A 26453-nucleotide genomic window follows, 5' to 3' on the forward strand; every position below is an offset into this window, starting at 1 on the left:
ACAAGCTGTCTAGTCAAAATGATCCTGGCCAAATCACCCTAAATAATTTGCCCGTTTTTCCTAAAATACCATTTGTTACTTCTTAGGAACAGGAGTTACAACAAGAATTAACACTCCACATGAGAAACACTTTCCAGCCTTGCAAAAGCTCTTTGCCTGCTAAAAATATGAGTAATTGAGGATCATAAGCACTTCTTAACAATAAAGCAATCTAAAAACATTACCAGATTACATTAATGCCAAGATTTACATTGTATATGCTAAAGAAACTGTCATTCTTATATAGTAGGCTTTTAAAGAGTTAATGGATCTGAATCCAATTATAAATGAGTGTGAAAAAAAATAAGCAGTATCAAGTAGCAAGATGCAGTCACTAAGCCTGTTCATACATAGTGTTCAAATATTTTTTCTATATTTTCACAGTGCCACGTTTGTCCCCAACACAAATACAGCGATGAATTAGGGCTCACGAACAACTAAAAGGCCCCCCAGTCCATTTTTACCCCCTTAATCTGTATGGTTAATGTAGGAAGAGAGAAAGTAAAACCCTCCCTCTGCAAACACATCAACCATAGTTTTGACCTGTTGTATATTAGAGATCCACATCTACCCTTCTCATTTCTAATAAATCTACTAAACACTCAAATAATCTGAACATTACAGATGAAACAATTTAAAATCTGAAATCTAGATTTTAAATACTAACTCAACAGATAACCACAAGGAATTTACTGACTGTTGAGTTAAAGGATAGCTCCAACAGACCCCCAGAAAAATAAACATAGGTTTTATTCCATTTGTATGGAATGCTTGTAGCTACACCAAAACTATTTGTTACACAGAATCAAAACTCTAACAGATCTATAAACTGGATAGTCAAGCTGGAAGTCTTTTAACACTCTGTAAAAAATACAAATTGCAATGAGTTCACAAGCTCCTTCACTAGGCTAGCCACTATTCTGAGAACATACATTACTTTTGATGCAGCTCTGCTTTGCCATGATATTACCTGCATCGGTTTCAAGTCTCCTTTGATACCAATTGTTGGTGCTTTGTGATACCAAGTTGCTGCTAAGTTTCTCTGGACCAGTAAAGTCAAACTCACAGGACGCAGAATTTCAGAATCTGGTTGAGAATCTGTAGATATAATGCACCTACAAAAGACAGTGGAAGCAGCAGAGGAAATGCATTTAGCAGCTACAGAATCCTAAATAATATCATACTGATCTAGCAGAATGATGGGTATACTTATTTTCATAATTAATAATGTGTGCATACATGCACTTATGCCCAGGTATGCGCTTAAGATGAACTCAATTACTGTCCTATTATTCCTTTCTTCCCATGAAGCTTTAGAGACCGTGCACATGTGCCGCTATCTAAAAGCACTCCTAAACTTCATTGGGGGGTGAGGAAGATGAGTGTTTGGGTTTAGTATGTTTTTATCACCTATCATCTTTAAATAATAGAACAATTCTGCACATGGAACATGGGCTCTGTTTCTGTATGGACACTTTTCTAGTCAGAAGAAAAGTCTGTGTATACCTTGATAATTTCAAATGAGTTAGCTGCACATCCATGTTGTCAATGACTGGAGGAAGCAAAGATTCATCTGAAGACACCAATTTGAATTCATTCTGAACTCTGATTAAGCCAAGATCAGCTATCAAAGCATTAGATGAAGTTGAGGATTCAGGAACAACTATAACTGGAGCTTTCAGGTTGACATCCATTAAGAGGCGGAAGCTCTTCTTAGCAAAGTCTTTCATGCTGGAAGCAGCCATTTCTGCCGCCTGGACAGTGACTGCCGTCAGGGCTTCTTGTGCCGCTTGGAAATTGTTTAGGAAGTTCTGTTGGTAGGTAGTGAAAAAAGTAAGAGTTCTATGAGAGCAAATAAATCTTGCAAAAAAGACAAGTCCCAGGCAAAACAAACTTAAGAAAAACAATACAGCTTTGGTAGAAATATGAACCTTCCAGTTCAACCAGGCAAGTTTCAGACCAGGAAAAGGTTAAAATCATGCACAAGCTAACACATTGCTTATTTAGTTTTTAAGATATTATTAAAGCTATCAACTCAGTTCAGTACTTGTTTTGTGATCCTTCTCTTTATTCGTCATTCTTGTATAAAGCAGTGCAACTTAAGTGACACTTCTTCAGCAAAATAATTCTGTAAGATTGTACAGAACTCAGCACAAGGTACCGGTTACAAAGAGCTGACTGCATTTTATTTTCTTAAAAAACTTCTAATGTCAAGAAAAGAACTGAAACTAATGACTTACCAGGAGAGACATAAAGAATTTATGTAGGTAAATTATTTGGATGCAGCCCACTTTCAGAGACATTTTACCATCCACCCTTGACATATCACTGTAGGCTTCCCCTGCAGTAGCATCTGGATAAAGCGACATGTGAAATCTAAACACTTCATCTCCCATTATGGAGACAGCCTAGAAGATTAAGTGCATATAGTTAATACTGCCAGACAGTAATCTGTGACAGAATTATTGCTTAGGTTATCAAACAAGAAATATTTCTACAAAAAGATTAATTGCAACTTATCAGCAATACTTGGACATACATACATCTTCGGCACAAAAGGTTTGTCTCTTCGCACTTGGTTATTTATAGCCCATTTTATATTTAACCCATGCTACACAATTAAACACATCAATGCAAACATGATTAAAAAGAAGAATGGAAACACGTTTTGCTACTCTGAGATAAAGGAAACTACCAATGAAACTTTGCTTAACATTTGGTACATTTACATCGTACTTAGTATTATACAACACCACAAACCAACTACAGTGCTGTCACTAAATAAAGAACCAGGTAATTTTGTTTAAAATCTGCACATCACATCACCTTTTTATGGATTGTTTTTGGATCAACATTTGTAATTACAATGTCCTCAAGTCTGGAGAACACTTTAATCTTTTTAGGTTTCATAGTTACAGATGCATCCATTCCTGATTTGAGACAAAAGGAAGAAGATAGCAATTTGTTGAAGTGCATTTGTAAAGTCAAGAGCTTTTTAAAATAGAAGCATTATTTATTACTGCCTGTGAAGAACAAGAATAACTTAGAAACCATCATTCTACCATGTAACAACCAATGCTAAGCCCAGAAGTCATGACATTACTACACACGATAAATTTGCCAGCATAAAATGACTGTTAGAGTAAAAATTCCCAACACTATCTAGTATCTAGCTAGTAAAAAAATGGAAGCTTGTGTTATTTATAACATAGTACCTTCATGCCTTTTAAGTTTGCTTCACTTAGAAATTAATTGCCTTCTTTTTCTGTGTCAAACATTTTCTTCCATTGCAGGATTTTTGTTTAATAAGGTATTCAATTGCAATCATACCATACAATGAAAACACATTCAAACATATGTTAGACATAGCTACGATGCACACACACTAACTTTTCAGAACGGAATGTATGAAGGGGAACAACGTATCTTTTGCTACAGCCAACTCATCTGATACCCTTACCTTGTATCCTAATGTCTGCAATGCTACAGGTCTGATCACACACTGTAATACCGAATGCATTTAGCTTTGCAGTGAGTTTTAGTTCACAGACATCATCATGGGCTGCATCACCAGACACTGGATAGCAAACACAAAAGAGTCACACAAGAAGAATGTTAGATTATTTGTTTTGTACATATATGAACTATTCCAAAAGCAACCTGGAGTTATGCCCTAAAAAATTCCCTGATTTTTAGTTAAGACATGAAACAATTCTTCTAAGAACACAGTTGTCTTCTGGCACAACGATAGTCACCCACTAACACAGGCAAACAGCAATCAAGATGACATTTTTTCTCCTCTTTAGTATCTAGTTTTCATGCAACAGTATGCAGAATACAGTGTACATTTCATTATTTGAAACACTATCTCACATGAGAAATGTGCCTTCCTGTGATAAAAGTTTCTGCAGCAAAAACAAAGGTGCCTGCAGAACACACGATCTAACAGTCAGCCACTGTAAACGCAATCCTAATAGCTTTAGGACTAGAAAACCTTGAATTTCCCAAACAATGCTACAAACACAAGAATCAACCATGCAGAACCTGACAAAACATTCTGAAGGAGATTCCATACAAAAACCCCACATTATTTCAAGGTTACAGTACCAATCATTAAAATAAGCACAACCATCTTCAGTTCAGAACTTCTCTTTGCTTCCCCTAGGCTCAAGAATGTTTATTTTCAGCTCTGGAAGCATTCTTTCGAGCCTTTTTTGATTGGAAAGCAACACGGTTGTGACACTGAGGCTTTGGAAAGGCTTTGGTACTGGTCACTGCAACATCATTTATTCAACTTTTGTTATAAAGTCACACCACTACCTAGGAAAGTTATATTGAGTAAGGAAAATCTGTAAAATTAAGCAACAGCAAAAATATCTGGTGCCTTTTTTTTATGAGATTATTTTCTCACCAAAACAGACTGCAATCACTCAAACTGGAATTCTGAAATCAAAGGCTTGATGCTGTTAAGCAACAAAAGTATGGCCTTTCTAATGACACATTACCTGGTCTAAGAGTACTTCCTTTTTCTTGTTCTTTTATTTGAGGCTTGGGGTATGATGGTTTATCAGTATTGGGAAGACCACCTGATGGAACACTGAATGTGAGAAAACTCATGATGGAAAGCAAAGCCTCTGTGTGAAGTACTATATCCAAACATGAAAAGATGACCTAAAATGAGGGCAAGACAGAGTGACACTGTTATTTAATAGCAGTCTACTGCATGACAACTCAGATTTACTGTCTATCTCCTCCAAATTAACACCACACAATCTCCACAACAGATGAGGATGCTACGGAACGGAAGCTTAAAACATGAAGAGAGGAACTGTGCCAATCTTAACATGGATGCTTCGTGTGGTTACGCTTTTTCAGTAAGCTCTATTAGTTCTGCTGCATTTCATTGTGGACTATTGAGTGCTTGGGTTGACATCTCCAGAACCAACCATATATAGAGATATTTTAGTACGTATGATAGAATGAAACAACAAGATTCAAAATCTGCAATTAGAACAGAAAGTATGGGAGTAGCAACTACTCCAGCCAGTGTTACTTAGTGAAACTTAACATCTGCTAGCTGACTTCTCCTGGCCCAAAGCAACTCTTGGTAAATGGTTTTTACTGGTTTTACTGGTAATATTAAGGATGTCACTTTCCTGACTCTGAAGTTGTCCAGCCACTTTGAATTCCACATATGGGTGTTAAGAAGCAAGCTTCACCCACCCTACTACTTTTCCTACCACTTTAAAAGAAACAATTTAAAAGCAAAATGACCTGAAAATGCTTGTTTGACATGTCACCTCACATCACAATTTCATTGTTATAAACTTTCAAGCTCTGGAATAAAAGGCCTTTGTTCCACACACCAGTAAGTGTATCACTCCAGAAATAAAACATATCCTTCAGGTCTCAGTTAGAAATACGTCCTTATCAATTCTAACTAGCTAAAAATGTACAGCTTCTAGTTAAAAAAATTAATACAACTAAATACTTCTGTTAAAAAAAAATAATCATCATCATCATCCTTTTTTCCTCCTGGATTCCTCTTTGAAGTAGTTAAACATAAAGCAGTAAGCTTTCATGACAAGAGAGTCACAGGATTGGGTTTTGGGTTGGGTTTTTGTTTCTTGGGGCTTTTTTTTTCCTCTTCAATGAGAAAACAAGTGAGCAACTAACCAGTTCACACAGCTGTTACTATTTGAGAAGCTTAAAGCAAATTAAACACATCCAGTACTCACATTGATGTTTTGCTTGGTGCTTCTGTAAGTAGTAACAAAATCTGGTCCATCAGCATCTGCCTAAGGGAAAAAAAAATAAGCCCAATCACATAGTCAGTCTCTATTGAATTTACCATGCACACACAGGTATAAGGATTATTCCCACTGCAAAAGAAAATGAAGGAAAGTGATGTATAAACAAGTTCTCTAAATACAGCACATGATCAATGCAATGAGAACAGGGTACTTGCAAATGCTCAGTGACATTTTATAGCACATATTTTGTGACAGTTCAACTGGCCAGTTACAAGATTTTCTCTTACCTAGGATGTATTTAAACTGGATCAGTTGATGCTTAGTACTCTGTCAGAACAAATTAACTTGTTTATGCCATTATAGATAGAACTAGTAGCCCACTGGTTCTACAACCTATCAGCTTGCCAAGTTTTTGTGTAGTTTTTGAAGGGTGCTTATCACCTGTAGAGAGCCACCTATCACTTAGAAAGGCAAAGGCTCTCTCACCTGTTAAATTTCACAAAGGCCCTAATCTGTGTTAACAGAGAAGAATGCATACCAACATTTGGCTTCACCAGTGATTTCAGTAATTGTGTTGACTTATGAAGCAAGCACTATATGGAAGCAGTGGAGAGTGTGGAAGTTAAACAACAGGTATTTGGGAGAAGACTTATGTAGGCTTTAGATGCAAATCCTACAGGCTTTAAAACCAGCAAAGAAAAACAAACTCCAAACACAGGCCAAGTATGGAAGCCTTATTTTACTTCCCATATAATCTTAGTTAAAAGCTATTGAAACCTTAATGTATTCCATTTTCAGAAGATGTTCATCTGTCTCACTTGAAGAATTAATAATGCACAGGGAATCTCCTTTTGAGTCTGAAAATAAAGAAATAAAACCATAAAGTATTTCCACTCACAAGCTTTACTCCACCTATGGAATAACTCCATGCTAATTCTCAATTATATACTATTGTTGCTGAAATAATCAAGGTAAGCACCTCTGTTCACCAAGAAGCTGCAGATTAAGCATTACCTTGTGAAATGCTGTACTGATTTTATTTTGTTTTTAATTAAGCTAGAAAAATTAACTTGTCTTCGTCCTGGAAGAATATTCAAAATTGGAAAGTTAGTTGCATTCCCGTAATTAGTTTTGCATTCCTGTATGTAGGTTTTTCTACTTCTATAGAAACATATTTTATATTATAAAATTTATATATTTTCATACATGCACTTTTCTACTTTGAATACCTGGCTATTTCAGTCATTACTTCAATATCACTTTGAATTGCTACCTGACCAATCAAGGACGCAGGCTGGATCTCCAGTGTTGCCAGAACTGGTCATAAAGCACAGATTCGGAAGCTCAACAAAACCCTCCAAACAGACAGAATACTTCTCAGGAATGACCCTTCCTACTTAAAGCAGGCAACTAACTCAGATAACTCAAGCTAACTCTAGTAACAAGAGTAAAACAGATTAATTCAACCTAAATGACACAGGACATTTCATTAAGTTAATTCAGAATGTAGCTTCCTGCCCTTTCCTTCCCCCTGAGTTTTTATTATTTATGACCATGCCATCTTCTTGCTACAAAAGCTGCCTGCACACACTGTACTGACTGCATTCCAGCTTTTGAGATGACTTACCATTGATTTCAATGCATCTCATCATAATTTTTTTCAGATATGCTGCTGCAGTCAATTCATGATTTCTAATTTTGGTTTCGGTTCCAAGCTGTAGCACAGTCAGAATATGTAATGGATATCTCTCCTTCTGAACCTGCTTCATCAAGGTTATTACAACCTGAAATATGGAAAGAGAAATAAGTTGGTTATTTCAATAAAGCTGTTCAGATACTGTGGCATGCAGTTGTAACTAGGCTTCAAAAGCAGTGCTAATTTAGACATTTTGAATTACAAAGAGAACCTAAAACACCTGTTTGTTAAAGATTCCCCCCTCTCACTCCTTCTGTTCCTCTTGGCCAAGCAACCAATCACTTCTGAACTCCTTTAACAGCAAAACAAAAATCCCAAGTCTTATTAATCTGGCTAGAATCTACTTTTGTTGTCCTGACAGTATATCTTTATCTTATCAAGCTATACTTCAGTTTCATAACCAGACACTACACAGTGCTACATACAAACTTTGATTATGAAAATAAGAGTTACTACAAATCATACTGGTCTGGAAGGAAGGCAGCAGAAAACAGCAACGTGATTCAATCTTTGAATACTTGATACTATGCAAATAATAATGAAGGCCACAAATGTTTCAACATTACAATCCTTAATTTATAGAAGGTTTTAAGCATTACATGATGAGAATGTTGGAAATGAGAAAAAACTTGTGTTTCTAAATGCAGCTGAAAATTAAAGTAGAAGCAGATATAGTTATTAATTAACGTTGATTTCAATGCAGTTATTTCATAAGGCAATCATCTTCCATTGTTGCAAATTAAGAAGTGCCTCAGCTAACAGTTTACCACACAAAGAATTTAAAGAATTCAGGTTTGTCAATACTTTGTCTGCATCATCAGGTGGCATACACTTCGTACACTAACAAATTAGCATTTTAACTGTAACCACCCAACATACACAGTCCACAGACAACGTGGATGCTAGTAAAAATTTCCATGTGGAGCCTGTGTAAAACCATATTAAAGAAGACAGAACTGTTCATGAGGTACATGAAATGAGACAACACAAGGCACCACAGGCTAGCCTGTAACATGCCTCAGTCCTACCATTAAAAAAAAATTCTTCACAGCCAAGACAGCAATTCTGAAAGCTAGAAGCTGCCAAAGGTACTAGCGATGCCCATTGGATAACTACGTGCTCTTTCTTAACTGGTTCCTCATCAGCCAATTGCAACTGTAATTCTGCTAAACCAGAGAAACCCCAAAACCTGGGATGCTACCAACTTGCTCCCTGTTTACACTCCAGCTGTGGAACAAATATTTCTAATGCCCTTTAAAACCAAGGGGTTTTTACATGATTGCCTATCACTCACAACAGAATACATTTCCCTGCTGGCAGGGGATAGAAGGAAGCTTCTGGTCTTTGAATGCACCTCTCACTGGGTTTGAAAGTGTATTTTTTTCCCCCTTTCTAAAAGAATAGGAACCCAGATTGTGCACTGAACAAAAACATCAAAAAAATCCCCCAAAAAACCAAAATGAATACCACCACAAACCAAAACCAAACCCTGCAGTTACTTCAAGTAACCTGCATAGCTAAGTCATCTGGTCTGACTCCTGACTCTTGAAGAAATGAGAGGCCATGCTGAGCTCCTCACATTTAAGTATCACAGACACCTTTAGGGAAAAAAACATGCTTGGATGATTTCTTATGCATAGGTATCTCTGTTAATTGATTGCTGGTGCATTTTCCCAGTACTTCATCTACAACCTAACCTTTAGACTTAGTATCCCTAAGGGAAAAATACTGATTCTAGCTTATTTCAGCTGGTTTGTTACTAAGAGAATCATACGCAGCATAATGAAGGATTAAGGCTAGTGGAGTGCAGAACATCTAAAATAAGTCTGGTTTTCCCCATTAGATGTATTGTCTATGTTAAATATTCTATAATCTTACATAATATAGACAAAGAAAACAGCTGAAGAAACAGCTGAAGAATCTGGGTTCTGGGTTTTTGTTTTCTTTTGGTTGCTGTGAACCATCTTCTTTAAGCAGTTAAAATGGACTCGGTAGCCCACTACTTCTAAGGAATAGACTTGATTCAGTTACTGGAATCAGTAACAATACTTTTTACAGATGGATACATACTTCTTTGATTTCAAAATTAAGTAGCATATTGACTACATCTTCATTTAATGTCCTTTTTCTCTTTTCAGGCAGCATTCCTTCTGGAACACTCTTATCCTGTGTCAAAACCGATTTCTCCATTTCTTTGGTTTTACCTGAAACATTCAATGAACTGGTTAGCTTTTGCAATTGCCACCATTTGTTTAGCTCAAGAAATACATCCAATTCTTTTATTCATTTAGATGGCTTATGTTCACCTAAAATAAGCTAGCAACATTTCCACAAGCACAGCCTTTAACTTCAGAGCAAGCAAAGGAATAGAAACATGTTCTGCAACAAGAAGATTCTGACATCTCAATACTTTGCCAGTTCTGAGACAATGTTTCCACTTTTTCCAAGTATTAAAGTATGAACACTGTGAAGTTTATCACTCACACATAATACTCTCGCATCTAAGCTTGCCTTCCGGATAATAAATGCTTTCCCTTATTCCTGAAAGCTAACACACTTAATATTCATGACAACAAAATCCCATTTCTGACCTTCCTTTTGCAGTACTGATTTTGCATGAGTTTGTTTTTCTTCTGCTTCACCAAGGTTTTCAGTTAACACTTTGAGAAAGACATTCAAATCCTCTTGACTCAACACAACCTACAAAATTGCAGATCACAGTTCTCAGGAAAAACATACTGTTCTTTAATCTTATCACTAGCTAGAAAACCAGAGCAATGTTTCCTGGCAAGCAGAGTGCTTATTTACAGGTCTATTGTCAGCAGCATCGTCCCTTAAATAACACAATGAAATTCTTTTAACCCTTTATTGTTGAAGGATTAGGAGATTAAAGAGGTTCTAAAGTTGCATCAATATATATCACAGCCTTTCAGCGTACCTATGCTTTTAGTATTTTTGTGGAAATGACATGCTACTTCAGGATATTTACATTCCAGTTTCACCCAAAATGTATCCGGTATTTTCTTTCACCGTATATAAATTGCCAGAAAAAACAACTATCTTGAGGACATTCAAGGGAGACAGGAAGTTATGAAGCTGGAGTTAATAAAGCAATTAAGTTGGTCCTGCCTTCTGGCAGGGGATAAACCAGACTCCTTAACACCCCTTTCAGTTTTCTTTTTACAGTTTTCTCTTTATCCCAGTTTCATCAATGTCCACAGCAGTTCAGGTGGTTTATATGACACTTTCAAACCTCCACATTCACACAGGTAGGTTAAACCCTATCGACATCCCTAAAATGCAACTTTTGCACCTTTGTGTCCAGAAATAACATAAAGGTTAGTCTTATATTAAGAATTATCATGAGCTTCTCACCACCTTCTTTTCACAAGACTTACATTCATTGTATCCAGATATCCCGTGATCTCCAATACTGGTAATTCATGAAACCAAGCTGCAGATAGATTTCGTTTCACAGACAGGCTTAAATTAATAGGGTGAAGTATCTCAATGTCTGGATGCTCTGGATGCAACAAACCTGTCTCCATAGTGGTCCTTAAAACAAAGTGGGGGGAACAAAATCAAAACACATGGTAGACAAGTTAAAAGTTGAGTCATATGCCACATTTTCAAATCTCTAATTAATCAATTTTAAAATCTCAAATGTAATATCTCTTTAGGCTTACACAGCTTCCTAGGCAGAACAGTATCTTGTTTTACTACAGATTTTTGCCCTTAACATAACAGGTTAGTATTCTAAAGCCAATTTTTTGATACTATCAGCAACCATGGTTTCTAAGCAAGCAGGTTAATATCCTACGGAGTATTAATATTACCAGTTAGCTAAAGTTTTACTTAGTAAAGTGCACTTTACCTAGACAGTTTCAGCTGTGTCAGCTGCACACTCATTTTGTCAATGACTGGAGGGAGCGAACTGCCTTCTGGAGACACCAAACTAAACTGGTTCTGAACTTTAATCAAGCCAAGATCTATTACTATAGCATTGGGAGAAACTGAGGACTGAGGAATGACTATAACTGGTGCTTTCAAGTGAATGTCCATTGCAAGTCGAAAACTCCTTTGGGCCAAGTCTTTTACACTTGTAGCAGCCTTCTCTGCAGCTTGGACTGTAGCAGCACTCAGTGCTTCCTTAGCTGTCTGAAAGTTGTTCAAGAAGGTCTAGAATAAGCAGTTGGAGAGAAAGGAAAAATGTCTGTAAATGTTTTTCTAACTTAAATTACTCTCATTTTACACCATCAACATAACCAACATCAACAACCAATTACGCTGCCTACTGTGTTAAATTTTACCCTGGGGAAAGACAACCAAGTGCCTTCTGCCATGACCTCCAACAGAGGGTCAAAAACATACTAACCAATACAATCCACTAATTTTAAACCCATATCTAAGTATTATTTTTAGAACCCTTCTTTGCCCCCAGTGAATACTAATTCCTTTTAAAGCCAGTACTGAATGACAGAAAGCTCACTCGTGCTTTAAAACAGCTAACATTAGGATATTTGATGAAGGTACAAATATTTACAGTGATTAGTTTGTAGTCCTCACAGAATCTAACCTAGTAGAAAGTTTTGTCTCTAATGTTAGCTCAGATACGTTTGCAATCAACTCCTGTTTTTGGCAGGGTGGAAAGGGCAGTGAACACTAATTTGAGAACGCAGCAGGAATGTAAAAAGGAAGAAAAACTTACCAGAAGAGACGTGAGAAATTTGTGAAGGTACACTATTTGAATACAGCCCACTTTCAAAGATACGCTACCATCCACTTTGGACATGTCAGTGTAGGCTTCTCCCTCAGTGGCATATGGATCTAATGTCAGATTGAAACTGAAAACTTCATCTCCTACTATCGACACAGCCTAGAAAGAGAGAAACAGTACCTACCAGTAATCAGCAGCTTCTAAAATGGTACTTAACCTAAGAGCTAAATGTATCGTCAGCCTCACAAACAGATGTATGTTAGATTATTTTTTTTAATCTTTTGGGGCATCCATTCTTCTAATATGAAAACCTATGCTTTACCATCTATCTTATTTGAAAAGAGGTATTCATGACAAATCAGTGTTTTAAAAAGAGTGGAATAAGAATATGTATTACATGTCACTTTTATACACGCAAAACTAACCAAGAATCAAGTAAAACTTAATATCTTGTAGTTGAGTACTTTTTTATGAAGAGTCCTTGAATCAACATCTGTGACAACTATGTCCTTTAGTCGGGCAAAGAATACAGTGTGGCTTGACTGAAGGAGAAGAGACGAATCAAGACCTGTAAGGCATAAAGACAGAAACAGTAGTATCACATAACAGAAGTAACCCTCATTTTCAGACTGGGGACACACAGCACACCAGTAGTGGAGGTGAGGAAACTTATGGAAATTATACATTGCAATAAGCTAACATTCTTTTTAATAGTTTGCTAAATTCAACAAATTTTTTTTTTAAACCCACAAAAAATACCTAAACTTGATTCTCTTCTCAGTTTTCAAACTAAGTCAGTCAGTTACCATACGCCTTGCTGAAGGGACTGTAAATAAAAGAGCTCTATCTGACCCCAGGCATTTTAGCCTCCCTGTACCCAAGTTAGAATAATTAGAAGTAATTCCCCAACTACCAAAATAAAGAAAAAGTGCTCTAAGTTCTGGAAATAGAGACTATTTGCATTTTATCAGTCAGACACACAAGATAAGCGTATTGTCTGGAGTTCAAACCCAAGTCCATCCGCTATGCTGTCATTAAGCTTTGAAAATGTGGCCATACCACAGCATGGAACAAAACAAAATAGAAAAATTTCAAATCCAGATACTGTTTCAGTATCAATCATGTCTGCAAAGAAATGAGCTGCTATTCATAGAAGAATATTCAAACAATAGCTCATCTCTTAATAACCAAGCTACTGAGTTAATTACTGAGATTATTTTTTTTAATAAGTGTACTGTATTTGAATACAACCCTTCTGCATACAAAATCTTGTGTGAACACATCCTATGAATTAGAGATGGGCACAAGCGGAAAACTTTTAATGAACTGTATTACATATTCTTGTATATCACACATTCTTTAATACTTATACCCCACTAAGGGGTGAAGAAAAAAAAAGAATCAAGAAACAAAACCAGAACAAGAAACCCAAACAAGTCCTAGGAGTTCAAAACTGAAGTAAGCAGTTTTAACGGGTTTCTTATCCTAAATAATTCAGGCATAGTAGAGAAATACCCAAAGCTCAGTACAATATGAAAAGTCTCTCATAATCAAACTCCTTCAAAACATGAAGGAGATGACCTGAAGAATAATTTATCATGCTTTTCTAGCTGGAGGCCAAACCATTATGGCAGACTAGGAGAGTGACTTTGAAAACAATACCACAAGCCATGTTTGTACAATTAACAATTAAAAAAAGAGTTATACACTGCAAATTTATACCTTAAATATTTTTAGTCCAATTATTATCAGTTGCTTTGAAACTAAACTATCAGATCAGTTATTACTAACTAAGAATTCAATACCTTGTATCTTGATTTCTGCAATGTTCTTTTTTTCATCGCAAATATTTAAACAGAATGCATCCAGCTTGGCAAAAAGCTTGAAGTCAAAGACATCTTTATCCTTGGAAGGTCTAGCCACTAGAAATGAGAGAGGGGGATTTTCAGTGTACACAGAATTCATATTTTCACTTAAATTCTTAAGAGTATGCGAGGGATGTTTTGGTTTGGGGTTTTTTTGGGGGGGGGCATTTAGATAACTTAGTTTTGTTTCCTATAGTTTCTTTCATCACCACTAGCATGATTAACTCTGTAAGATCTTAGAGCATCTAAGAGTAATAACTCTTCCTCTGAAAGCAACTACAGGTATACTCCCATCTAGTGATGGCTCTTTACTGGAACAATATTACTTTTCCTAAATACAGGGTAATTGCTGGGTTAAGAGGAAATAAATAGCACAGTATACTTAGTTTAAACATTAGGTTAATAACTCCAGAGGTTCACAGTAGTGGGGTTTTTTTCAGGTTATCCATATGCATCCAGTAGCTAGCTATACTCCAGCCTGGTGAGCCACATTAACATGAGCTTTGATCTTCAGCCTCCACTACAAAGCTGATCAGGTTTCTCTGGATTTGATCATTTTGACAGCATGCAACACATCCTTTCAGAACCATCATTTTGACAAACACAACTACCTTTCTTCAATATTGTGTCATCTTCTTGCTTTTTGTCTTTACTTGGTGTGTCTCCACGGCTTCCACTGCCTGATGGACTAACAGCTGTTAGAAAACTGACAGCAGACATAAGGGCCTCTGTATGCAGTAGAAGGTTCAATGATGAAAAAGCTACCTGTTGAAAACATGAGACTCCATGTGACAAAAACAAAATATAACTTAAAAGTGTAAGAGTTCCACTTAGATGCCAAAGCACACAATGGAATACAACAATTTCTTAGAAACAGAAAAGCTGCATGTATTCTCAGCCACAGATCATAAAGGAAGAAAGCTTTCTCTAAAGCCTAGAAAATAAGAAAACCTAATAACAACCAAACAGCTGTAACTGTTAACCTGTAATCTCCTCTGTACAAAGCAAAGTGATACAAAACTAATTTAGAAGCATTGAATAAGTGAACCAAAAAAATGTGGAAACCTGCATTAAATAAGTGGAAAACTTAATTAGATGACTCAAAGAGAGATACTTCTGGAGTAAGGTAGTTTAAGCTAAAACAGGATTGAGTCTTCCCAAGCAATATGCACACAGATTTGCTCTTGAATGCTCCTGCAGTAACACAGTGCTACGTGAATACATGGCACATGGCTGCCATGTAGATTCTTAGTATAAAGTATAAGTCAGTCAGCTCAGTATGTATATCCACCTCATAGCACTGGACTAGTAAAACTGTCATCCCCTGCTGTGGCTTCAGGCACCTTTTCTTGGAAAAAAGATTCCAGGATTAACTAGACTTCTCTGATGAACACTACTAGGTGGCACGTGAAATATTTCAGTTTTCACACCAAAAAATGGCAGGCAAAATAATGCCATAAAGTTATAAAGGAAGGAAGAAAACCTATCACAGAAAACTGGCAGACCTCTGTAGTTTATTTCCAGAATTCTTCAAGACATTTTTTCCTTAGGTCGAAATCTCCAACACAAAAATACACCGTTAGTACCACAGTCATAACTTAAGTTAGGTACTTGCTGTCTAAAAATATCTACCTATACAGTAATAGTTTTTAAGAGACCAAATTCTCATTCTAGTCTATGACAAAAGCGAGGGAGAGGAAAATGCAGTATCACAAGAAGCTCCCAAGTCATATTTCAGAGGGAAGAATCAGAACATGCCCCCTCCACCCTCCCCTGCAAACAAAAAAAGACAGAAAAATCACTCATAGATGGATTTAGATTTCCTATTAAATTTAGCCAAGAGTGCTGATTATGTGGCACTCACAATGCAAACAGATTTGACAGTATAGGGAAAGACTTCTGGACCCCTGTTCATTTTCCTATATTCAGCATTTGAACTTCTCCTCATATGCATGAGAAGATGCATTCTTACATTAGTTTGAATTTTAACTACATGAGCTAGCTAGACAGTCCTTCATCACAGTTAAGAAACTGACTAACATACTGCTCTTACATTAAGTTGTGCAAAAACGTTCAAGTAGTTTCTAACTCTTTACGTATCCCTGCTGCAAAGCTGAGGGGAACAGGAAGGCCAAAAACCCATTCCTGATCCCTCCTTTGCAAGCAAGCAAAGAAAAAGGCAGTAAAATCTGAAAGCACTCACTCGAATCATCTGTTCAGTGTTGTCAAAAATTGTCTGAAAGTGTGGCCCATTTCTGTCAGCCTGTGAAAATAATCATTTGCATGAAGGTTACTATTAATTCCAACCAGTCACTGTGCTCTTCAGAAGATTCAAAACAATCGCTAGCTCTGAATAGTGAGTTTAAGATTTTATAATATATGAAAGTGCTTTACAAATAAATATAAGAAGCTGTATGTATACCTTGATATATTCCACCTTCAGAAGGTCTAAGCCAGCTTTATCTGAGGAACTAATTAGATGAATGGGTGCTTTTTTACCTGTAACATACCACATGAAATAGACAAGAATTAGGATAATTTCTGTTCTTTCAGAGAACCAAAGAATTTGTGCCTTGAAGATAGGGATTAACTTTCAATACCATTTCTTAAAATGCACTGCATCACCAAATATGAATGCCTGTTTATCTTTGTTAAGTCCAAAAGGGCAAGTCTGGACCCCTTCTCCATCCAAAGATTGAGCACTAAGCTATTTATTTATCTAATAAGCATTATGGTGGCATTCCAGAGCTCATGAGCTGCGTACCAGTGGGACAAGCACTGCCAATGGACAGTATTGTCACGGGAAAACTAGAACCACATTTAGATTTCAGTGAGCATAAGAGACAGAAAAGGCACAGTTTCAGACTGACACACACACACACAAATACACTTCTCTTCCATTGCTTAGTACCTCCAATTTCATAGTAATCCAAGCTTATTTTCTTTAAATAAGATACAGCTGCTAAATTATAGGTTCTGACAGTAGCTTCTGTCCCAAGGTGCATTACATCAAATACAAGCACTGTTTCTTCAGTTTTCTTTTGCCTGGTGAGTTCTACTAAAACCTGATGAGCAAAAAACACACAGTTAATACCATCTTTTCACATGTAGTTCAACAATAAAAAAAGGAAAAAATTACTGCCTTGCCTGCTTTACTAGAACTCTTCCTTTTATTGCAGAGTTAAAGGGTAAAAATAGGAAAAAAGTGATTGATGGTGAAAGATAGAAATATCACAGAAATATTTGGGGATTTGCTCTTTGCAAGTGACCTGCCTGGGTATCTACTTTGTTCTTCCAGTGCAAATTTCCCACCACTGACCCCCAAATTACAACTTAATACTATTATTTTCTACCAAGAATTCTCCAGTAAAGGGTTTGTTTTTTTTAATACATACACCCAGATGAAGTAGGTATATGTTTATATACACACCATATATAAAAAACAACTCCTATGCATACCATATATAAATAACCTACAGAAATACATATGTATGAACATGTGGGAGGTTTTTTTCGGTGGCTATCTTTTCACATCCACTACATCTGAAGAACACTGATAACAGAATATTGGGTTGGGGTTCTTTTTACATATTCTTATGTAGAAAGTAAAAATAGAATTCAAGAGACATACCTCTTTAATTTCAAACTTCAACTGAAGATCTATCAGTTCCTCTTTAGCAGCCTCCTCATTTCTTACTTCTTCTCCTTTACTTAGTGACTTGTCAGTTGGTTCAGAACTTTCCTCAAAATCAAAATATTCTTCTTCAGAGTCTATAGAAAAGAAGTGACATCCTCCTTAGTGAACTTTTTTCCATAAACAGTGGTAAATATCCCACCCTCTCTTTCCCATTCTAGTGGGATTTTAAACTGTATGAGCATTTTAAACCTAATAGAGTTCAGATCTATACCGCTTCCTTACCCACTAGATGAAAAGTGAAGAAAATTAAAGCCCTATTAAGAAAAAGAAGGAGTTTAGCTGTGTCATTAGACATGCAAGAACATAGATAAGGAAAACCAGTTATTAAGTAAGCTCCAGGAAACAGGTTTCCCCAGATTCCACTGTAGGAAAGTTCTTTTCCAGGACAGGCACGGAAGTAAATGCTCAGATCCACAGTGTCAGTACATTTTCAGAAAAAGGAAAGCTTTGCTAATGCAAAACACTCAGGACAGAACATGTAGTATTTGTAACAGACAATTTTTGCCACATCTTAGCTGCTTTATGCAAGTGTACGCACCCCTTTAGACATGTTATTTACCTTTTTTATGTGCCCAATCCAAACTATGTGCCCTGGAGTGGCAGCAGCAGATTAGTATTTGCTTAAGTTCATTTTTGGATTTAAGTCAATTTTGAAGAAACAGGTTCTTCAATACTATCTGCTAAAAAGATATCTCATGACAGCTGAATAATTAAATTGGTTTCCTAATGAGATCCTAATACGGTTGTTATTAATAGCTCACATTTGTAGAGGTTGCTTATGCATAATACTAATTAATCCCCAAAAGGGGTGGGTTTTTTTGCTTTTTAAAAAGCAACTTCATTATTCTGAGGTAACATCAGCATCTTACTCAAATCTTCTTATGCACTTGAAATTAGAGATGATGAATCATACTCATCTCTACTGTCCTTATAACATGCTGTAAGATTAATAGCAGCCTGAAAATGTTAGCTATTCTGTAAGTTATGGCCTACGTTTACAAAGACATATCGGTAGCTTCTTACCTGACACTATTTCTGCTAACAACTGGGGTGTATGAAGTAAACCTTTACCAACAGAAATTGGGGGAATAGCTGGTACCTAGAGGGAGGGGAAAAAAGAAGGAAAAAAAATAATCACTATTTTACACTCTGAATAACTTGGTATGTCCAGTCGTATTTTCTACTGATGATGTATCTTTAACCTTGCCTCCCCATATTACTTAGAGAAGTCAGTTTTGCCTATACTTCTATTGAAAGCAGCAGGACAATGACAAAGGCTAAGCTAGGCTTGTTTCAATAAGCCCAGCACCTACAGGTTGTAAGTCATAATGAAGACACTTTGCCTAATTCAGCTGGGCAACAGATCTCTTATTTCAAGTGAAAAAGAGCACAGCCATTAGCAGGAATTCACATTTACAATGACTACTTCAGTGATGTCATTTTTTTATTTCAGTTTTCTTAGTTACAGTCAGCTTACCTTTGTGCTTGGAATTGACACAGATGACTTCTGAGGCAATGGAATGCTATCAATCAGATCAAAGATTGCCTTGATTTTCTGGTCAGAGAGTCTGACATGCACCAGAGGAAGTCCTCCTGACACTTTAAACCTTTAAAAACAAAACCAAACAATTGATTCAATACCAAGACAAAAATATGAAATCTTGATGCAAATCTTAACAATATCTATCGTCATCATAGACTCCCAGACTGGTTTGGGTTGGAAGAGGCCTTAAAGCTCATCCAGTTCCAACCCCCTGCCACAGGCAGGGACACCTTCCACTAGAGCAGGTTGCTCCAAGCCCCTGTGTCCAACCTGGCCTTGAACACTGCCAGGGATGGGGCAGCCACAGCTTCTCTGGGAGAAGTCTGTGCCAGCGCCTCAGCACCCTCACAGGGAACAACTTCTGCCTAAGAGCTCATCTCAATCTCCCCTCTGTCAATTTAAAGCCATTCCCCCTTGTCCTGTCCCTACAGGCCCTTGTAAAAAGCCCCTCTCCAGTACACAGTAATTAAAAAGAAATCCTTTCAACATTAATATATTACTTTGCCATCCTGGTATCTCTTTCCACCATCGATTTTGCCAACTGTACATGAATATCCATAGGCTGTAATATGTGCAAAGTTGATGGATGTTGAAAACGAGCCTTCTTCCAGTCTTCACCTGCAAATGTTCAGCAAATTTAGATGAAAAAATATTGCTTGCTAATTGCTGTAATTAAGGTACCATTAAAGTAATCAAATGGCATCACTAGGAAAGAATAAAGAACCCACTCACCAACTAGAGAAACCTAGAACAATTGGGGTGAACTATTATAACAGCTTTTGAATCTCACTTTCAGTAGTTCTTAACACGGTATTGCCTTAGCACCCTTGAGGCCAATTCTACAATAAAAGATGTATCTTAACATAGAACCCTAAAAAAAATAGATACATGTATAGATAAATATAAACCAGTAACCTAGCATTTTGTTGACTGCACAAACTGAAATCCAAATGAAGTATTAAGGACAATTTTAGCTGTATTGTGCTTAGGACTGAAAATATAGTAGTTCTATGCATTTATGTCACTTGCTAGCATCAAAGTAAAGAGGCGATACAAGTCCAAACAAAAAGCAAGCAGCTGTTTGAAGATAAACTAATGAATTTTTTTCACAGTTTAATGCCAGGCATGCGTATTACAATCTATCTTTTAGTTAACTACTAGCTCTAGTTTGCCTTTTTCTTTAAAGAACATATTTATTACAAGCAGGTTGGTGTCACCTATCTTTTGACTAAACAGCAACTATGTTGTTTTGTTACCTGTTCTTCCAAAAAGAAGTTGCACATTTTTGATTTCCACATCAAACTTGTCATAAGCTTTGTCCATAATCTCCTCTAAAGATGAAAAGGTAGAAGTTTGACTACTGCCTTGATTTATGCTGTTCAGCTAAACACACAAAAGACAAGATAATGTTAAGTCTAAAACTTACATACACGTGCTATTAATTCTAGTGAAGATGAAAAAGATGATTCATAGGGGTTCATGACAGACAGTTGGATTATTACAGAGAAACAATCTTGGTTCATTTCACACTTCAATTATCAAGAATAAGTAGATTTTTTTTTGTTACTTTTATCAATCAACTTAATTCAAGTTACGCAAGAATACTTTTTTTTTTGTTCACAAGCTTACTGCTGGAGTACAACTAAAATCAATATTTAATCAGCCACTAAAATCAAGTTAAATTATTGACATTTTTCAATTTTTTAACTTTCAAACTCCAAGGGAAAAATTATGTTCTCTTTTCTTAATAAAAGGCTAGCATTTTACAATAAAGAACACAAATGCTCATGTGTTTAGCTGAATAAATAGAAGATATTAAATGATGAGCTATTACAATCATGATTACAAAATGAAAATGTTTCCTGGGGAGATTAACTAGTACAAGCATGTCAAGGACATGTTAACAGCTCTGAACATCGATCACATTGCTGACCCAAATTTATTTGGTAAGAAATATACAGGAAGTTAAAACCACATTCACACAGATTATCATCTTCGCTTTCTGAAACCAAGATAGTTTCAGATGACAGCTATGTTAAGAGAAAATAATATTTCCTTCCTGTAAACTTGTAAGAGACATCATTTATATACCTGGAATGTACCAAAGTCCAAAATCAGCAAATCTGATTTTTCATGGTAGAAACCCGTCTGTGGAACCACAAGGTAGGAAGGTTTCAGATTAATCTTCAAGTCAAGGACTTTCCGCATTTCAATAATATGAACTAGGCCTTAAATAAAAAGGAAGGGACATTAAAATTTAAATGCTCTTCACAAGTGAAGCATTTGTGCCAGTCAGCATATAAAGAGGTGCTATCTACCTGAAAGACAACACAGCTTGAGGAGACTTCTCTAAGTCTCCTGATTTCTCACTAAACTCAAGAACATCCACTAATACTCCAATTGAAACATTTTATGACATTCAAGGGTTCACCTCAGGTGAGGTTTCTTATTATCTTACCTGTAGCAGTTCTCTCCTTTATTTCTTCCAGCTTCATTAATGTGGCTGATGTTAATCTTTCAAGATCCATTCCCTTACTTGTCTGAAAGAATTCTACCATTGCATTTATTGTTCTCTTTAAACAAAAAAGAGGAAAAAAAAAAAAAAGACAGATAAGAATTATCAATATACATGGAAGTCAGACGGTAAACGTTCAAAAAGAGGTCGTGACAGAGTAAGGAGAATAACAGCAGAGAAAGGAGAATGAGGAAAAAGAGGTAAGAGTTTTGGTTACTACTCACTGCATCATACTTTATTTCCACAGGCTGTGATTCAATAGTAAGCCTCTGGTCAGCAGTACTGTCCTCAGGGTTAACATCAAACTCTATCTTAAGTAGAGAAGACTTGCTATCCCCTATGGAAGCCACAAGAGATGGTACAATGTTTTCTTGTCTCAAGCCTGTAACGTACCAGTTTTCAAGCTTTGCTTCAACCCTAAAGATGAGGAATAGTTAAATATACTTTATGAGAATACAGAACACAGTTCCATCTAGGAATTGCAAGCAAGCTGAGAAAACCTTTGATAAAGTCAAACATGACTAGCTTCACAGGACTAATCACACAGTTCAGAAATTGGAAAAATAAATGGGAGGCAAGTATATTTCAAGAGCCAGCAGTTAGCTGGTGATCTTCTGCAAAAAGCCAGAAGATGAAGGAACTGCAAATGAAAGCATCAAAGCTGCACAGACTCATTGTCCAGACACTGAAAATCTTAATCATTGGCTGCATAATCCAGTAATTTGTGTTCAGTATTTCTGGTGTCCCCACTCTTAAAACAGGAAGGACTCCATGTCCTACATGCTGGTTTATCTCCTACTCACAACACACAGACAAAGCTTTTCATTTCTGTAGGAAGTAAGCAACACATTCAGTAGCTTGGCTGGAGTTTGTTAGCCAGACCATTTCACACTGCTTAGGTACCACTTCCCAAAAGTAATACTCAGCACTTCAACATTTGGATTCAAGAAATAGCTTATTATTGTTTATGAAGACTAACAAGTAGCATTCCTTTCTTCGTTCCATTCTATGTTATTCACCAAATTCTGTGATTGTAACTTTTCAGAGTGCAATTGCAGAACACCCATAAATTTAAAAATCAATACACAATATAATGCACTACCCAAGAAAAGATTTTAAAAGTCAGGACTGGAGGAAGGAGATGTTTCTATAAAAAGGAAAATACCAATCCAATTACTTAATGGCTTGTGCTCCTGGGCGCTGTGATATTTTGGTACTCAGATCAATTATCTGTACTTTCAGAGTTTCTGCCACATTCTTGTCTTCTTTAATGGTAAGCGAAGTGCTTAACAGCTTCAGTGTCACAACATGGGCAACATACTAGTGAGAAGGACAGAGAAAACTGACGTTAGATGTCTTGATATGAATAAGTTTCTGAACTTCCAATTTCAACAAATCTAACGAAATGTGGTATTTAAAGCTATGCCAGTTGACAAAGGTAAGAAACATATCCTTATGTAGGAAACGAAATAGAGAGTCTTTACTTTCTTTCAAACCTTACCAGTCATTTCTTTAACATAAAACAATATATTTCAACAAATGCAGATCAGATATAGTCTGCATCTCTTTTCAGGATTCAGGGATGCTTTTTTTAAACCATGAAAGCAAGCATAGCTAAACTACACTCAGTAAAGAGTTTGCAAGATCAACAAAGTCATCATAATCCCACGAAATAATTATATTTGAGAAGACACTGCCTATATGCCTTTGTTGTTCTTGCTGCTGAATGTCATATCTTGATCTTTTCAAGAAAGGGTTTTGGCTTCCTGACATATGTAGCATTTTATAACTGTGTCAATCAGCAGCTTACTATCTGCATTTGAAGCCTGCACCTTTCTTCAGGGTACTCAGAGAGATGAAAGCACTTTTACGCTTAATTTATCCAAACTAAAAATTGAACTTTTTCTACACAGGTAGGCAAGGAAAGTGTGAAACAGAATTTAAAAAGAAAGGCACCAGTACTGGGCACTGTTCGGGCTGTGTCTCTGTTAGCAAGAGATGCTGCTGCTGCTCTGCTCTTTTCAAACTAACAGGAATATACACTAGCACACAGGCCTCCTTGTTGCCACTGAAATAATTCTGAACTTCCCTATTTAAGGCACATGTAAGCTTATAACAATTTAATTTAACAAAAATATGTAAGATTGGAAAGTTGGAGTGTTGGGTTGGGGGGTAGGGAGGCCTGTGGGGAAAAGAGACAACATTTTCCTTGAAGGAAATAGTCTATACTATAAAGTACATCTATAGTATAAAGTACTTCTGTAAGTGGTGACCAACTTAAAGCAGAACCACCAGTCACGTTAAGATTTAAGACACATGTAATAGTGCTCACAGAAAATAAAGTCTAGTGAGAGAAATCCTACCATTTCACATTTTCTTAGTTGTCCTACAAGCCCTCTGAAGAACACTATACTTGCAAAGCTTTATCTATTATTCCTTTGCTTAACAAGCAAAAAACTACCTGTCACAAATATGCTTTTTTAATTTTATGCTTTGCTTTCCTTTGTGTAGTAAAAAAAAGCACTACTGAAATCTCCTCACACTTCATTAAGAAAAATATTTAAAAAGAAGCATAACATGATCCTTCCAAAAAAAGCAACCCTGAAAGTTACAAACATTGGGTCAAATGGGAAATAATCATGTGCTGGTGCTCACCTGCATCTGAAAAGCAACTATTCAATTATCAGAATCAAACTACAGACTAATTTAGTTTTCACCATAACATGTAGCAAGAAACAGATACAGTGAAAAAGCTAACATGGAATCTTTATTTCATTTCCAGTTAGCTTTTTTTATTCTCTTCCAAGTTGCAAATAGGTATCTCATTCAGTTTGTTACTTCTAAAGCGCTCTAAATCAGGGTTGTGTACCAGGCAGAACACCACAAAGAAAACATATGCCATTCTTTGTGTTTTCTGAATAACGGTTTTTTATCTTCTTTGTGCATTCAACAGATGTGACTTGCACTGACACACATTCTACTGCTTATCTTAAGGCTAACATGCAGCAGAAGGGGTTTTTGGTTTTGTCTTGGTTTGGTTTTTTTAGTTTGCAAGTGTGGGGTTGGTTTTTTTGGTTTGTGGTTTTTTTTAAATCATTCCTGTAAGAACTTGCTCACCTGCTTTGGTAAGGAAAGGTGATGGGAGCTGTCACTATACCCAATAGCAGTAAAAAGCTTGGCTTTCTCTTCTGGTGTCATTAGCTCATCAATAGCTAAAAAAAAAAAAAAAAAAAAAAAAAAAAAAAAAAAAAAAAAAAAAAAAAAAGAGAGAGACACAAAAATTTACCCTTTAATTCATAATGATAAGCATTTTTCCTCCCATTTGTTTTCTACTGCTGACGCATTTCTTTGATTCTTCATATAGCACTAAGTTCCAAATTGTGAAATAATTTACACAGAAGCAGTCTTTGTGTATGGAGTTACATACACAGCACAGATATCAACATAATTTAGGTTACAAAAGGTACCCATAATTCCCAATGATGAAAATAGATTTGAGGAGTACTAGTAGAACAAATCTCTGGTCCAGAGAGCAAATCAGCAGAATATAGTATTCCACCCACTGCCTGTGACAGTACAGCTATGAGCTCCATACTTTTCTCCTTACCAAGGTTCTGAAATGCTTATAGCTGTTTCAGAAGTATGTCTTATTTGCCAGCTAAATATTCATTAACAGTAATTAAAACTATAAAATGGATCAATAGTGCATTGCCATACTCTCTCCTTCTGCACAGTAGGAAGCAAAACACACTATAACTTTCTTCTTAATATATATAAAAGCTTTATATCTCTATAGAATGCATGATAGTCTACACCTACTTTCAGGAACAGATGATTCTTCGTCTTCCTTTTTCCTAGATTCTCTTTTACCCCAAAAACCACTAAACCATCCTCCACTTTTTTTTTCTGCTTCACTGGTTTTCTTCTTCAGTAGTTTTTGTCCTGATCTTATTGTCTACAAACCAGACATTAGAATAGATAAGTAACTACTATACATGTTGTTTTTCTTTAAATAATGCATGTATTTACACATGTTGAACAGCCATTTAACTGATGGACAGCACCATCACCCTGTAAGAGATTAAGAGAACTCTGACTCACCAGACAGAAGCAAAAGGCAGATCAGGGAGGGAGGCATGCACATGCACATGTATGTGGAAACAAGCACATGTTACTTTAACTTTGGATGGTCTTTTTTCCTACACACTTCACTAGCACTTAGACTACAAAAAAGGCAGTAACCACATGAAAAGACAGTATTTAAGAAGTAATAGCATTCTTTAAATCTTCTACTAACAAACCTGAAGACTGATCCTGTACCACTGCATGCATTTAAAACTTGTAATTTGCAGGCAGGCTTTTGCTTTGCATTTTAAAAATGAAGGTCTGACCAAATACATCCCAAAAATAAGAAAAATCATTATTATATTTTCATTTTCATTTTACATACCTTCCAGATGTGTAGACAAAAACTGAGGCTATATTGGTGTGCAGAGCAACTACATGATGCAACTACAGAGGTTAATTTTCATCTTAGGAAAATAGCTACCAGTAGCATGCTTCTCACAAGCTGGCTATTCTGAGCTTGCCCTCAGTATGCTAGCTGGTTTTGATCTCAACTGCAGATA

The 26453-nt window shown here is 36.3% G+C and overlaps 1 protein-coding gene across 3 annotated transcripts in view; it reads right to left on the bottom strand.

The window, feature by feature from the left end:
- Positions 1-26453, bottom strand: part of VPS13C (vacuolar protein sorting 13 homolog C) — an 88436-nt gene that overhangs the window by 39555 nt on the left and 22428 nt on the right. For all 3 annotated transcript variants that reach the window (XM_030497683.1, XM_030497682.1, XM_030497685.1), the window contains 31 exons: positions 25645-25780; positions 24943-25037; positions 23003-23145; positions 22050-22242; positions 21769-21883; positions 21402-21538; positions 20567-20693; positions 19811-19928; positions 19245-19374; positions 18791-18866; positions 17702-17841; positions 16982-17135; positions 16493-16569; positions 16274-16333; positions 14682-14835; positions 14011-14127; positions 12670-12773; positions 12197-12364; positions 11363-11667; positions 10887-11043; positions 10080-10188; positions 9559-9692; positions 7420-7576; positions 6570-6649; positions 5778-5837; positions 4545-4710; positions 3500-3616; positions 2866-2969; positions 2280-2447; positions 1546-1850; positions 1010-1154 (listed from right to left, as the gene is read on the bottom strand). In XM_030497683.1, the coding sequence (XP_030353543.1) occupies positions 1010-1154; positions 1546-1850; positions 2280-2447; positions 2866-2969; positions 3500-3616; positions 4545-4710; positions 5778-5837; positions 6570-6649; positions 7420-7576; positions 9559-9692; positions 10080-10188; positions 10887-11043; positions 11363-11667; positions 12197-12364; positions 12670-12773; positions 14011-14127; positions 14682-14835; positions 16274-16333; positions 16493-16569; positions 16982-17135; positions 17702-17841; positions 18791-18866; positions 19245-19374; positions 19811-19928; positions 20567-20693; positions 21402-21538; positions 21769-21883; positions 22050-22242; positions 23003-23145; positions 24943-25037; positions 25645-25780 (4251 nt within the window). The remainder of the gene's footprint in view (positions 1-1009; positions 1155-1545; positions 1851-2279; positions 2448-2865; positions 2970-3499; positions 3617-4544; positions 4711-5777; positions 5838-6569; positions 6650-7419; positions 7577-9558; positions 9693-10079; positions 10189-10886; positions 11044-11362; positions 11668-12196; positions 12365-12669; positions 12774-14010; positions 14128-14681; positions 14836-16273; positions 16334-16492; positions 16570-16981; positions 17136-17701; positions 17842-18790; positions 18867-19244; positions 19375-19810; positions 19929-20566; positions 20694-21401; positions 21539-21768; positions 21884-22049; positions 22243-23002; positions 23146-24942; positions 25038-25644; positions 25781-26453) is intronic.

The sequence above is a fragment of the Strigops habroptila genome, chromosome 9 (assembly GCF_004027225.2).
Source record: "Strigops habroptila isolate Jane chromosome 9, bStrHab1.2.pri, whole genome shotgun sequence".
Classification (NCBI taxonomy): domain Eukaryota; kingdom Metazoa; phylum Chordata; class Aves; order Psittaciformes; family Psittacidae; genus Strigops; species Strigops habroptila.